Genomic DNA, 13,347 nt, shown 5'->3' with positions numbered 1-13,347 from the left:
TTATCCAAGTTCACAGAGTTAGTGGTAGAGCTGGGATTGAAACCCTGGACCTTCAGGGTCTGATGCCAGACTGTTCTCTCTTTCTTAATGAACATTGCCTCTTAAAAAGGTGTGTGTGTGTGTGTGTGTGTGTGTGTGTGTGTGTGTGCGCACGCGCACACTGTGTAATTACAGTGCTCGGCAGTATCAGGTAAGTGCCCTATTTACGATGCAAAATATTATACAGAGAGGCAGTAAAGCAATGGATAAGAACCTGGGCTCTGGAAATGACTGCCCAGGTTTGAATTCTGTGTCTCCACTTACTAGCATATATACTCTTGGGCAAGTTACTTAACTTCCCTGTGCCTCAGTGTCCCATCCATAAAATAGGAACTCATATCTAGCTCACAGTGTTGCTGTTAAGATGAAATTAGTTAATACAAGTCAAGGGCAGTGTCTAGCACTTAGTAAATGGTCAATAAATATTGGTTACTATCACAGGAAATCAGAGGAGGGAGAAATCATATCCAGCTAGCAGTGGATCAGGGAAGGCAAAGGAGGTGACATTGAAAAAAAGGCTGAATGCTAATGAAGAGTGATAGAGCAGGGAAAGGGAATGTAGGGGAGGTAGGAAATCTCAGGTTGGATGGGACCATGAGTGGATAGGAGATGAGGGGTGGCAGTGGGAATTACTGGAAGATAAACCTCTGAAGAGAGGCAGAGGTCAAAATGTGGAGGCCCTTAAATGCCAAATTTAAAATTCTGGAGTTAACCACTGGGCAATGGGAGCCATGAAAGGTTTTGGAGGAAGAGGAAGATAAAGCCTTCTTTGGCAGCAATCAAGCTGGACAACTTTGCAGATTTATCCTCGAGTCTTACCAACTGCAGAAACCACCAACTCTGAGGACTAATGTTTTGACTGAGGGAAAGGAAAAGGAGAGAGAAGCGGGGAGGTTGGAAAAGGGGGGTGAATAATTAAAGGACTATACAGATAAAAAGCACTCCTGGTGCGAAGTGATAGAACGGTCTTCCTTAATTCCTCATTGCAGAGGCAGTCCAGGGACTGAACTCGAAGCGTAACCTACCTTTTCCCCCATTTAAGACTTGAAGTTTCCACCTCAGTTTAGGACTTCATTTAATATCGAGACTGTGCTTTTGGCCAGTGTGGAGCAAGCGTAGGGCATTAGGACCCAGCGATTGTTGTAGTGAGAGAGGTTGAATCTCGGTCTCTCAATTTTTCCCTCGAGCTCCCTCCTCTCCCTTTGTCATTCTAGCTGCCTGCTGCCTCCGCAGCGTCCCTCTAGCTCTCTCTGTGCTAAGTGCCTGCGCCTTAGACAGGGTGCGCAAAGCAGCAGTGTTAGTCGGGACCTGCCTTGGTGACCCCATGGCATCCCCTAGAACCGTAACCGTCGTGGCACTCTCAGTGGCCCTGGGACTCTTCTTTGTTTTCATGGGGACTATCAAGTTGACCCCCAGGCTCAGCAAGGATGCCTACAGTGAGATGGTAAGTGAAGCAAACGGGTGATGAGGAGCGCACCCCCAAGGGATGGCGAGTACCTCTCCCCTTCTTTCCTTCCCGGTCCATGGTCCCAGCCCTTTCACCCCTACCCCCACCCCTGACCCTCCCTTCTCCCCAACAACTTTGCAGCTGGGAAGGAGCAGCTGGATGAGAGCGATTTCATTTGCAGGCTATGCCGGGAGCAACTGTTTTGGAGCCACTGAATGCCAGTTGGGGGAGGGGTTGCCCAGTGAGTACCCCCACCCCCAAGTAAACCGGAGGGCTGAGACCTGCGTAACACCTGTCATTGGCAGGAGTCCTCCCCTCCTTCCAGCACACCCAAAGTCCCGGCAGCCAGTCTGCAAGTCTGATTCCTTCCCTTGGAGCTAAGAGTTTAGCAAGCTGGAGAGTTTATTTATCTTGGGGAAGAACAAAAGGCAAGGAGGAAAGAGCTGAGGGCGAATGGGCTACTGAAACAAGCAATTTTTAGGGGCAGGGAAGGTATTCCTCATCCCTGGCGGAGAGCCGATGGTGTTCCCCTAGCTGCCTGGGCGTGTGTCTATATCCTTGAGACAAAGCCGACTTGACCCAAATAAAGGTCACCGAGAGCCTGCTTCTTCCCCTTCTCTCAAGGGAGAGCTGGATGTTTTGTTTTATTTTGTTTTGTATATGGGCTAATCTGCAAAATCTGTAAAGTCTGCTTTTCTTCTCCTGCAAAATAGTCCTTAATCCCCACCTTGTCTCCCGTGGATGCCCAGGGCCAGGCCCTCTGCAGGTTTTCCCCTCCGCAGAGTTAGAATCACCTGAAGGTGAATGGCCAAAACATCTCCTCTGCAACCTGGGGGCTGGGCTGCTCTCCACAGTTGGGTGTGAAGAGGACTTGTTCCTATGCTGTGGAGTACGAGGTGATGGCAGGGGATGTTTCCAGCACTTCCGCTCTCGCTTCTCCCCCTGTCACTTTGCCTCTTCATTTCCCCGCCCCAGCTGAAGAGAACCTGCTTCTCATTGCTTTTGCCAGGCTGCCAGTAATGGGAGGGAGCCCATTAATGGGTTCTCAAGGTCAAGAAGGAAAAGAGCTTAGGGGAGGAACAGGAGGGAGAGAGAAGAAAGACAAGAGGGATTCCCCATTAGGGCTAACGCAAGGAGGAATAGCTCCACACGTTGACAGTTGACAGGAATAAATAGCTCTCCTGGAGCTCACTGCGGAGCCTTCCAGAGCCCCTCAACGTGAGCTGCAAGTGGATGGAGTCTGGCAAATTGTAGACGCTCAGAAATGTTTGCAGGCAGCTCTGGCTTCTGTCTCAGGGTTTGAGCTGGTGTTTCCCATGTCTCTCTCACCACAGGATCACCTTGGCGTCGGGGAGGGTGGCTGGGACTCAGGGGCCAAGGTCTAGCCCCAGTTGCAAATCCTAATGTGTTTCTCCTTCCCCCTTTCCCTCCTCCCAGAACATTTGACCAGATGGAATTGAAATCAGGTCAAAATGAGTATCCAAGGCAGCCTGCATTGGGGAGGGGAGGGGAAGTGGGGTAGCAGAAGCCACCAAAGGCAGAGGGAAAAGGTGGAGGGGAATTACCACTATATTTTTGTCTTGGCAGCAGTAGTTTGGCGTTAGATTATAAATAAATGCATATGCTCTTGCTTTTCTTTCCTTTTCATATATGCATACATTTATATGTTTATGTGTGTGTGCCTTGGGTATATTTAAGCTTTCCCTTGCCTTAGGGACATAGTACCCCTCTTCAGTATACTCCCTGTCTCCCTATATCCTGCTCAGCTGCTTTAGAGGCCTCCCAAGCTGCACCCTAAGTACAGTGTTAGGTTTTGCAGGCAATCCAACTAAGATGGAGTCACCGGGAAGCTTCCTATCAGCTTGGCAGGAGCTCATGAGGAGGACCAGCCACAAATGGGTTTTCAGTAGGTTTCTTCCTAGGGCGTGGAGCTGTCTATTACAGTTCAATGAAAGGCAGAAGAAATATATGACGATTCCATATCATACAAAGGAACATATTTAAATAGGTATAATCTAATACAGCAGTACAGAACCATTGTGTGTGTGTATGTATGCACAATTCCGTGCTTCTGTGCTCAGGGGCATCTGGAGGCAATGGAAGAACTATATCTAGCTGGGAGGTAAACTTCACAGTAGCATGAAGCTTGAGGAGGATTTTCAGACCGCCGTTTTCCAGGGTCCCCTCCTGCATTGAGCATTGGGCCCCAGGCTAGAGATGGCTTTCTGGCATAGGGCCCACTGCATAGTGCCTGGGCCGGCCCAGCTTTATTGTTGAATCCATAGGGAGTGGGGACGATTCAGTTCTAGTACACAGAAGTTGCTCAGTTTATATTTGTTGAGTGGCTGGGTGAATGAATGAGTCATTGTAGCATTGTCTTGGCTTGTCACCACCCTTCAGATTTCTCTGGTTGGCTCTTGATGATGCAGTTCAGAAGCCATTTCTTGCCCAACCAGAGATCAGCTGGGATGACTCTCTGGGATTTTCTGTTTTGCATTTAGGAGTGATTCCTTTGCATTGATGGAGTTAGTCATGTATTGACTGCAGTGGCTTTTTGTATAAAATCTCAAGGTGTTGTTGTTGCTCTTGTTGTTTATTCTTTAAAACATCTCTGTGAGGTAGATTTATTTTTTAAAGTTATGCTTATTTTACTGATGGATAAACTGAAACAGAGCAAGTTTAATGACTTATCCAAGATCCTAGGGTAAACTGCTGTTGGAGCAGAGATTAGAAACCAAGTCTGTGACTCAGTATTCCCAGTAGAGGAGTCATTAATGGTTACAACTGCTTTTTTGGATGTCAGAACTTACAACCGATTCTTGAAAATATCTGGCACATTTTTTCTCCTTTTTTTGGTACCAGTTTAACTGCCCCAATCCCATATTTTGGGGTTTCATTTTACTTCGAAACCAATTTTTCAAATTTAGAGTTGTTTTTTTTTTTTGCTTTTCTGTCAACTATTTTTTCTTGTTCTAAAGCCATTAGTGTTATGCTTAGGTATTATCCCCTGCATAGAAAATCACTGCTAAAAACCAGACAAACAAATGACTATGAATTTCTTTCCTGTCTCTACTGGGGAAGTCAGGAAAGGTTAGTGGAAGGAGTACAGACTTTGAGTCATGTAGGTTTGGGTTCAAGACCTGACACTCTTAGTGTCTGTCTCAGTTTCCTCATCTGTAAAATGAGGATAACAACCTACCACAGGAATTTGTTGTAAATATTAACTGAGATTACATATGGAAGCATCTAGTACAGTGTATGAATATGGTAGGTGTTCAAGAAATGCTCTGGGTTGAGGTGATGATAATTGATTCTATTTTACTCAGTGGTTTCCTGACTAATTCAAATGGCCAGTTTAAGGGATTGAAATCAGGCATGTAAAAGAGCAAGATGCTATTTCCTTATGCCATGGTGAACAGACCTCTATGCAGTCAGCTAATATAGAAAACTCCACACTTGCTGCTGGGTAATACACAGTGGATCCCATGCAGAATTTCCGGATGCCTCTCTTGAATAGCCTGTTTGGTATGTGTCACTCCATACCTCCTCCCAATTTAGCAAGTGTCATTATAGAGTACTCTAAATCCCACGTGAATTCAACACGACTGACCACTCCCCTGACTAAATGCCTTCATTAATTCACTTGAAATTGTGAGACAGCACTTACAAATGCTGCTAAGCAGTTTAACATATGAATGGTTGACTTGCTCTAAATTTGGTATTCAGCTCTTTGTGACAGTGGTTCTATCCTGTAAGCACAAAGGGCCACAAATGGAATAGTAAGAAAACACCACAAATCCTGTCACATTGAAGCTAAAGGATTTTGACCAAGAGGAAGAGAGGGCAAGTCTCTGACAGGGCAGGTCTCTGCCACTTGTTTGCATCCCCTTATAGGGAAGGTTTGTTGTTGATTTGTATGATTTGCTAATTTATAGTTAAATGCCCTCTGGTATTTCCCCAGGGTTTGTGTAGCCCTAGGAAAATACTCCAGATACGTTTGGGCAGTTTATTTAATGTCCATAGGCGATCTTTTATACTTCCAATCACACTATTAATTGCTTTCCAACTACATAATAGTTGGAATGATAAGGTAATAATACTAAGATAATAATAATAAGATAGTAATTTACTGATGCTTAGACTGTTCTCTGAGGTGTTACAGTACGTTTATTCCCTCAGAGAGGCAACTGACCCTGAGATGTGCAATGACTTTGCTTAGTTCACACAGCTAGCCATCCTAAGCTAAACTACATTGACATTTGTGCCAGGGAGCTTATAGCCTCTCAATGGCCAACAGCTGTGCTTGTTTCGGAGCGACTTTTGACTGACAGTGGAAGTCAGACCCTTCTCCCCTTAGATGCAATCTGGGAGGGATCCACTTTGGTTAGTAGGACCAGGTTTGCCAGCTTCCTTTTTAGGTGGGCATTATATGACAGTGGAAGGTAGAACTGCTTTAAAGGTGTTTTTCATTCACATGGATATTTGGTAATTAAACATGTGATGGTTTATTATTGCATTTAAGAAATGATCTATGATTCACATATGGCTATTTTTCCTACAGAGATTCAGGAAAATCATACTTGAAACAGTAAATTTTGCAGCACTTATGTAGCCTTTATGATCTAAGATATCAACCAGGCTGAGATTTTTAGCCAAAATATATTTTTGTCAGTGTCCTCTTTGCTTTCATATAGTTTTTTCCCTGTAAATTGTATTGAAGTATAACATACATACTGAAATGTGCACCTAAGTGTATACAGCTTGAGGAATTTTCAGAATCCCCCTGTGTAACCAGCACCCATATCAAGAAGCAGAACATGACCAGCATCCTAGAAACCTCCCTCCTGGCCCCTTCCGATTACTACCTCCCCAAGGGTAAATCCCAACTCCAACAATATAAGTTAGTTTCACCTGTTTTTGAACTTTATATAAATGGAATTATACAGTATATTAGCTATTTTTTTTCTTTTAACTAGCATAAATGAACTAAAGTAAACCAGTTGTGAGCTGCTCAAGTTTAATGTAATTAATATGAGATCATGGCCCCTGGGGTGTTGTGAAGAATAAATGATAAAAAGAAAAAAGGTATAACTAACGAAAGGCTCCATATGCTTTTGACTCATGTCTGAATCATATAGTCTCATACTATAAAAATGGACCTGCTTGAATCATTGCTATTATCATTAAAATAATTACTGTGGCTTGCAAACATATGGATTTCTAATTGTGTGGTTCATTAATGATAAAATATGTGTGTGTGGCCCTTGGTTGATGCTATGACGTTATGATTCTTTGACCAAATCTCCAAAATGCTCATTTAATTTACAAAAGGGGAAACTGAGGTAATAAAATACTTAGTAATTTTCTGCAAGCAATTTAGGGGCAAAACTAAAATTGGAATTTAGCTTGTCTTAGCCCAAGGATATTGCTAGATGACTGCCTTTGATTAAAGGGGTTTGAAACATTTGACTAAACCCTTCTGTCTCCTGCTTCCTTCCCCTATAAGGAAACTATGGTTTCAGGGTCTGGGTCATGGCAATGAAAAAGAAACAGACATAACAAAGTGAGCTTCCAGAGCCTTTTGGGAGAGTGACTCAGTCAACTCCCTTTATTCTTACTGTCAGAACAATTAAAGTCGTTAGAGATCTAATTACTATAGACTTAAGACACATGACCCTTCTGTTGTTGGAATTGAGGTGGCCCAGACCAAGTATTGTTGCTGCTGGCTATAGTAGGATACTTTTGATGTCTCTATCCTACTCCACAGGAGAAAGAATAAAGGGCTTCCTAGACTGTCAAAACCTCATCCAAGCTTAGTCCCATCTCTAACAAGTTAAACGTTCCCTGTCTGGAGTCATGGAGAATAGATGCTATCTGTACCTACTCAGCTTTGAACTAAAGATTTGATGAAATGACTTATCCACATGCAGTTTCCTCTTGAGAAAAGAAGGAAAGAGGCAACTGCTGCATAAAAATATCTACAGCTGCAGTTTAAGAGGTTAGATAAACAACTGAAAAAGTAATATGTAGTTAGAGCAAATGCAGAGAACAATGATCACTGAAGTCATAGGAACTTGATTTAGAGACCTGAAATTTGGCCTACAGATTTCACTATAGTATAGATAAAAATATATTCCTAAATGATGGGTGGTTAGCCCTAGGCAAAAAAGGAATGTTTCCAGAAGCCATTCAGTCAGCATCTGGAAATCTTGGCTGTGCACTGGCTGTAAGAAGCTCATCCTGCTTCCTGTGTTCATTATGTCAGAAGGTTACACTTAGGATTTAGGAACTGCCTCTTGGGGAGCTTTGTGTTGCTAATTTTAAAAGGTCCTAGCTTAAAAGTGTTAAGGAAAACTCTTGGGTCTGGATTTCTTTCCCTTATGTCCCCCTGCTACCATCACCAGAGTGTTGAGGGAGAGAGAGTGGGCAGGTGACATCTAGGTTAATAGTGAGAGGAAACTGCCAGATGCCCTAATCCTCGACTCAGCTCTGCTCCACATGGGTCTAGCTCAGTTCAGCCCAGGGTTTTACTCTGCCTACTGGTCAACCTCTCTCCTAATTTCTCTCTGAAAATCCCTGATTTAACCTAAAATGGGAAGAGGGAGGAAGAACGACTGATACTTTGTGTTTCACTATATGCTCAGGAACAGGTTAGGGACCAGAGGTGAATAAAGGTAAATAAAGACAGGATCTGACAGGGCTAGGATTCGGAAGAGGTGTGAGGCAGTGTTGTGCAAGTGCAGAATCAGATCCTGCCTCTATTTAAAGTTGTGATATTTTATTTGTTGTGGATATTATTTACCTTAATCAATGAGTGTTTTGGTGCCTTCTTAAATTTTACACTCAGGGGACATAGGCTTACTTTATCTTAGTCCCAGCCCTGCTCAGGAAAATGAGGCTCAGAGAGGGCAAATAATTTGCCCAGGGACACCAACTAGAAAATGACAGATATCGGATTTGAAGCCAAGCCTGTTTGAATCCAAATCCATTCTATTTTTTACTAAACCACTGGTCTTGAAACAGTACTCATAAAGGACTATCTTGTGCTACTCATGATAATTAATCCATGAAATAAAGGTGCATTCACTAGAGAAATGACTTAACATTTGTTCCAAACTAGAGTGTGTGAACACTATTCTAAGCACCAGATGCTCCTGACAGGTCAAGTTGGCTTTCTGCCTGATTCTTGTAATACTTGTCTTGCATCTGGTGCTTTTGACTATTCTCTTCTTAAAATTTTTGGCCCCTATGACCCCATCTCTCCTGGTTTTCCTCCTACTTTTCTGACCACACTTGCTTCTGTTTATTTTGTGGATTCTCTTCCTCCTCCCATTTTTTAAATGTCTGTCACACATTTTCCCACTGTATACATTCTACCTGGGCATACTGATAACTGTCAATTCTGTATCTTTACCCTCTATTATTGAGCTGCCTACTAGAAATTTCCACTTAGGTGTCTTAGAGATACTTCAACTAAAAAACTCCAAATTGAGTTCCTCATTCCTTCCTGCCCCATCCCCCTCTTCTTCTGGATGCATTCTTGACTTCTCCGTTTCCCTCAGTGTCCACATCCAATGAGACATCAATTCCTGTTGATTGTGCATTCAAAGTATCCTTGAGTCTCTCCCCTTCCCTCTATTCTTACTGTCATTACTCTAGTCCAGTTCTCTCACCTGATCTCCTGGCTTCCAGGCATACCCCTTCCAATCCATCCTCCATGCTACTTCCAGAGGGACCTTCCTTAAAAGCAAATTATGTTGTTCCCCTGGCTTATAGGATAAAGTCCAGCTCCATAACATAACAGTCCATGATGTGATTCATATCTGTCTTCTCTGTCTCATGTCTCACCCTTTCCCCCTTCCTCCCCCAACCTATGCTGAGCTGGGGCAGTGTTCGAAACACACCAGTCTATTTTGTGCTTCAGGGCCTTTGCTCATCCAGCTTCCTCTGCCCTCGATGCCCTTCCTTTATTGATCTTGCGAACATCTGCTCTTCTTTTAAGATTCCGCTCTAGCTTTTCTCAGTCCCCATCTAGGGAGATTTGACCACTCTGGTGTGCCTCCACTGTACCTACTACATAGTTTATTTCAGCACCCATAACACTTTATTGCACTTATGTACTTCTATAGCTTTTCTTCTCATAAACTCAAACTTCAGGAAGGCAGGGCTTTTGAATGATTGATGTCTGTGTCCGGAGTACCGAGTACAATGCCTAGCACAGGAGGCACTTAATAAATATTGAATGAATTAACGGATACTTCATGAAAACAAAGTAGTGGGCAAAACCAGAAAGACACTTGATAAAATCTCATCAATTTACTACAAAATGAGGATTGGGTCAATCTGAATAGTGAAAAATATGATTATCTATTACTCTAAGGTCAATATAATTCTATTACTTTGTAGTATATCCAGTGCCTCCCTTCTCTGTTCCATGATATCTGCCTTTGGGCTACAATTAGACCTTATACAGTACTCTATTATATACCACTAACCGTGCTGCTTTATAATGTTGTTTATGCATCTGTTTCCCCCCACTACACTGAGAGCTTCTTGACCCTATCATATTCATCTCTATATCTCCATCACATAATCCATAATAGGTATTCAATAAATGTTTATTGAATTAAAATTAATGAACTTGAACCAGGCTAATCAAAGTAGTGTCTTGTAAAATCCTAGGGATTTATCTCAATGATCATAAGAACGATTTTTGTCTTACCATATTTTAAAGATATATAAGGGGCTAACATTTGCATACATTTAAATTTTTCTGTTTGCTTAGCACACACTTTTTTTATTTTTACAGATTCCACAAATGTAAACTCCAACTCAGCTCTTTTTTGAATTAACACAGATTCCAAATTAGGGAAGTCCAAATTAGTGAGGCTTTACCGCCTTGTCTCATTTTTGTTGGTATTCATATGCATCTGGGTTTGGACAAGGTAGGCACTAGAAAATGTGGATATGGCTAATCGGTACCAGTTTTTATGGGCCCAGTGAATTTTCTTTTAAATTTTTAATGTTGTTTATGATTTATGATCAGAAAAAAATTTTTTTAATAAAAGGTGCTTCCACTGCAGGGGGCATGGGTTTGATTCCTGACTGGGGAACTAAGATCCCGCATCCCACCCACATGGTGTGGGCCCCCACCCAAAAAAATTTTTTTTAAACTATAAAGCCAAATTCTCTTACCTTTGGTGCTGTTACTAAGGTTTAAATCACAGGGATCTCAACAGATTGCTTGCTTTTTTCCTTAATTACAAGGCTTTTATTTAGGGGGCACAGTAAAAAAAGAATATGACACGCTTGGCTGGTGTGGAAAGGGAATGGTGGGGAAGAAGGACCTTGCTTGTGTTTTCTTCATTCTAATGTTAAAACCATGGTTAATGCAGCGATTTCCTTATGGTATTCCACTCTAGAAACGTGCTTACAAGAGCTATGTCCGAGCCCTCCCTCTGCTGAAGAAAATGGGGATCAATTCCATTCTCCTCCGCAAAAGCATTGGTGCTCTTGAGGTGGCCTGTGGCATTGTCATGACCCTTGTGCCTGGGCGTCCCAAAGATGTGGCCAACTTCTTCCTACTTTTGCTGGTGTTGGCTGTGCTCTTCTTCCACCAGCTAGTCGGTGATCCTCTCAAACGCTACGCCCATGCCCTGGTGTTCGGCATCCTGCTCACCTGCCGCCTACTGATTGCCCGAAAGCCCGAAGACCGGTCCTCTGAGAAGAAATCCTCGCTGCCAGGGAATGCGGGGAGTACCGGCAATGCGGGAAATACCGAGGAGCAGCCGTCCTTATATGAGAAGGCCCCTCAGGGCAAAATGAAATTGTCGTAGGAAAGCGGAAGTGCAAAAAAGTGGACCTTCCAGGCAGTTGCCTCCATGACACCCAGGAAGATGTCAGTGTGTGTTTTTCATTTGATTTATTTATCTTGGGGGAAAAGGGACAAATATAACCTACAAATTAATGGCCCTATTGGCTTGTGTACACCTATACCCTAAAATGACCTCCCCACATAGATGTATGTGCACCACCTTTAATCACTCTGGGGCAACTCTCACATCTTGCTGCATGTACATGTATATGGCTAACTATTGAAGTGTATTTGTGAGATGGACTCCAGCAAGCATGTGACTGTGAGATTAAGTGTGGGAAAATGTTACTTACTGTGTGTGTGTGTTTGCGTGTTTGCACACACGTGCGAAGGAGAAGGCTCTGATCTTGAACTAATCCTGCATAGGTATCTTCCCTTTATCGACTGATTCTAGTGAAGGCAGAATAAAATAAATCTCCTATAAAGAGAACGCTACTTACTTCTTGGTATAAAACAAACTATGTATTCCCATGGGATGGAGGAATCCCTCACTAGATTAAGCTGAAAACTTAAACCTACCACTTTAGGAAAAATTTCCTTCAATTTGAGACACTGAGTTACATGTAAAATGAATTAACTTCTACTTTAACAGTTGTTTAAATTGTAAATACTCCATACTGAGTTTAATTAAAATAAGGGAAATGTGCAGTCAATAGATAATCTAATTCTTCAAGTGATAAAATTAGAAGTTTCACCTTGCCTTTGTCGGAGCCCAACCTACTAAGCTCCTTTACTCACACTTGGAAACTGAAACAGTAAACTTTATATCGGACATCTTTTTTGGATTTTCTTAAGCCAAACGCTGCCTCACTTCCACTATTCTCAGCAGCTAACCAGGATTTGGCAGCTGCTCCACTGTTGTGGTTGAGGGAGCGAGGATTAGTCCCGTTAGAAGTCTGTGAATCTCAAACTAGCTGTTCTCTTAAATCATCTGAAATTTGACAGAGGAGCCGTATCCAGTGTTTCTCTGCCAAACAGATTCACTATTCCTATTGAATTTTCACTAAGCTTTGCTAGTGTAAGCAGAGATCCAAGTTACCCCCACAGCTGTCTCCTCTACACCTCTTTATCATTCCAGTGAGTTGAGTTTAGCTGGGGGAAGGACATTTGATATAGGTTAGTTGGATTGAGCAGTATGAAAATTTGCTTTCTTCATTACGTACTGCTGCTTCTCCTTGTTAGATGTGCTTTGATGGTTTTAATATTATTGTGCCAGGGATAGGGAAAGGGGTGGGAGTGTTGTGTGTGGGGGGAGTACAAATTATTGTATTTTCTTCGATATCATTGTTCTTGTTGATTGATACCTCTCTGTCTTATTTCTCTCATTCTTTCAAAATAAAAATTTTTGAAGTTTGGAGGAAATGGTCTGGACAAATAATGAAAATCTGGAAAGAAAAGGTCATGTCATGGGATTCAGGTTGTCTTATTTTTGAGTGGATGAGGGAGGAGAATAAAGAGAAGGGGGAGTACAATAACTTAATATACTAATGAGGTTACTAACTTTCCAATCTCATTTAAGTTTCCTCACACTTCTGTGATGTTAGCACATAAGACAGAAAGCCACAAAATTAGATCTCAATACAGTTCCCAGGTTTGGGGAGTTCTGCTTTATTAGGTGATGCCAAGGGAAGGTAGAAGAATGATTTCAGAAATAATTGCAGGTATATTAAGTAAAGATGAACCAGTGTCTCACTATATATGCATCCACAAACTGGCATAAATTCCAGTGCCACAGACTTGTCACATTAGGCAAGTTATTTTACTACTCAGGGCCCCAATTTCATTTACAAAAATAAGAGGATTGAAGGCTTAAAATTCTTTCCAATTTACATTTGAGTATGAAATGATTATTAAAAAATGACTCGAGAAATTTTCAGTTTTACTAGATAGGAAGATCAGCTATCATAGTAAATATTGAATACTCAGTTCTCATACATGATTAAATATGATTTCTTGAAAGTACTTTGAAAACAATGTAAGATGTGGT

The 13,347-nt window shown here is 42.2% G+C and overlaps 1 protein-coding gene across 1 annotated transcript; it reads left to right on the top strand.

Annotated features, from left to right (window-relative positions):
- The first annotated feature begins 1,266 nt into the window (after positions 1-1,266).
- TMEM35A (transmembrane protein 35A) lies at positions 1,267-12,708 on the top strand. Its single transcript, XM_004320690.4, has 2 exons — positions 1,267-1,483; positions 10,909-12,708. Exons 1-2 carry the CDS (start codon positions 1,364-1,366, stop codon positions 11,320-11,322), a joined length of 534 nt encoding a protein of 177 aa, XP_004320738.1. The 5' UTR covers positions 1,267-1,363; the 3' UTR covers positions 11,323-12,708.
- The last annotated feature ends 639 nt before the right edge of the window (positions 12,709-13,347 follow it).

Source organism: Tursiops truncatus, chromosome X, assembly GCF_011762595.2.
Source record: "Tursiops truncatus isolate mTurTru1 chromosome X, mTurTru1.mat.Y, whole genome shotgun sequence".
Lineage (NCBI taxonomy): Eukaryota > Metazoa > Chordata > Mammalia > Artiodactyla > Delphinidae > Tursiops > Tursiops truncatus.
This window is presented reverse-complemented; position numbering and strand designations above follow the sequence as displayed.

Bases quoted from the DNA above. Each gene is read 5' to 3' on its own strand.
- TMEM35A (XM_004320690.4), top strand. From the start codon at position 1,364: ATGGCATCCCCTAGAACCGTAACCGTCGTGGCACTCTCAGTGGCCCTG. The intron at 1,484-10,908 runs GTAAGTGAAGCA...ATTCCACTCTAG, and splicing joins AGGATGCCTACAGTGAGATG to AAACGTGCTTACAAGAGCTA.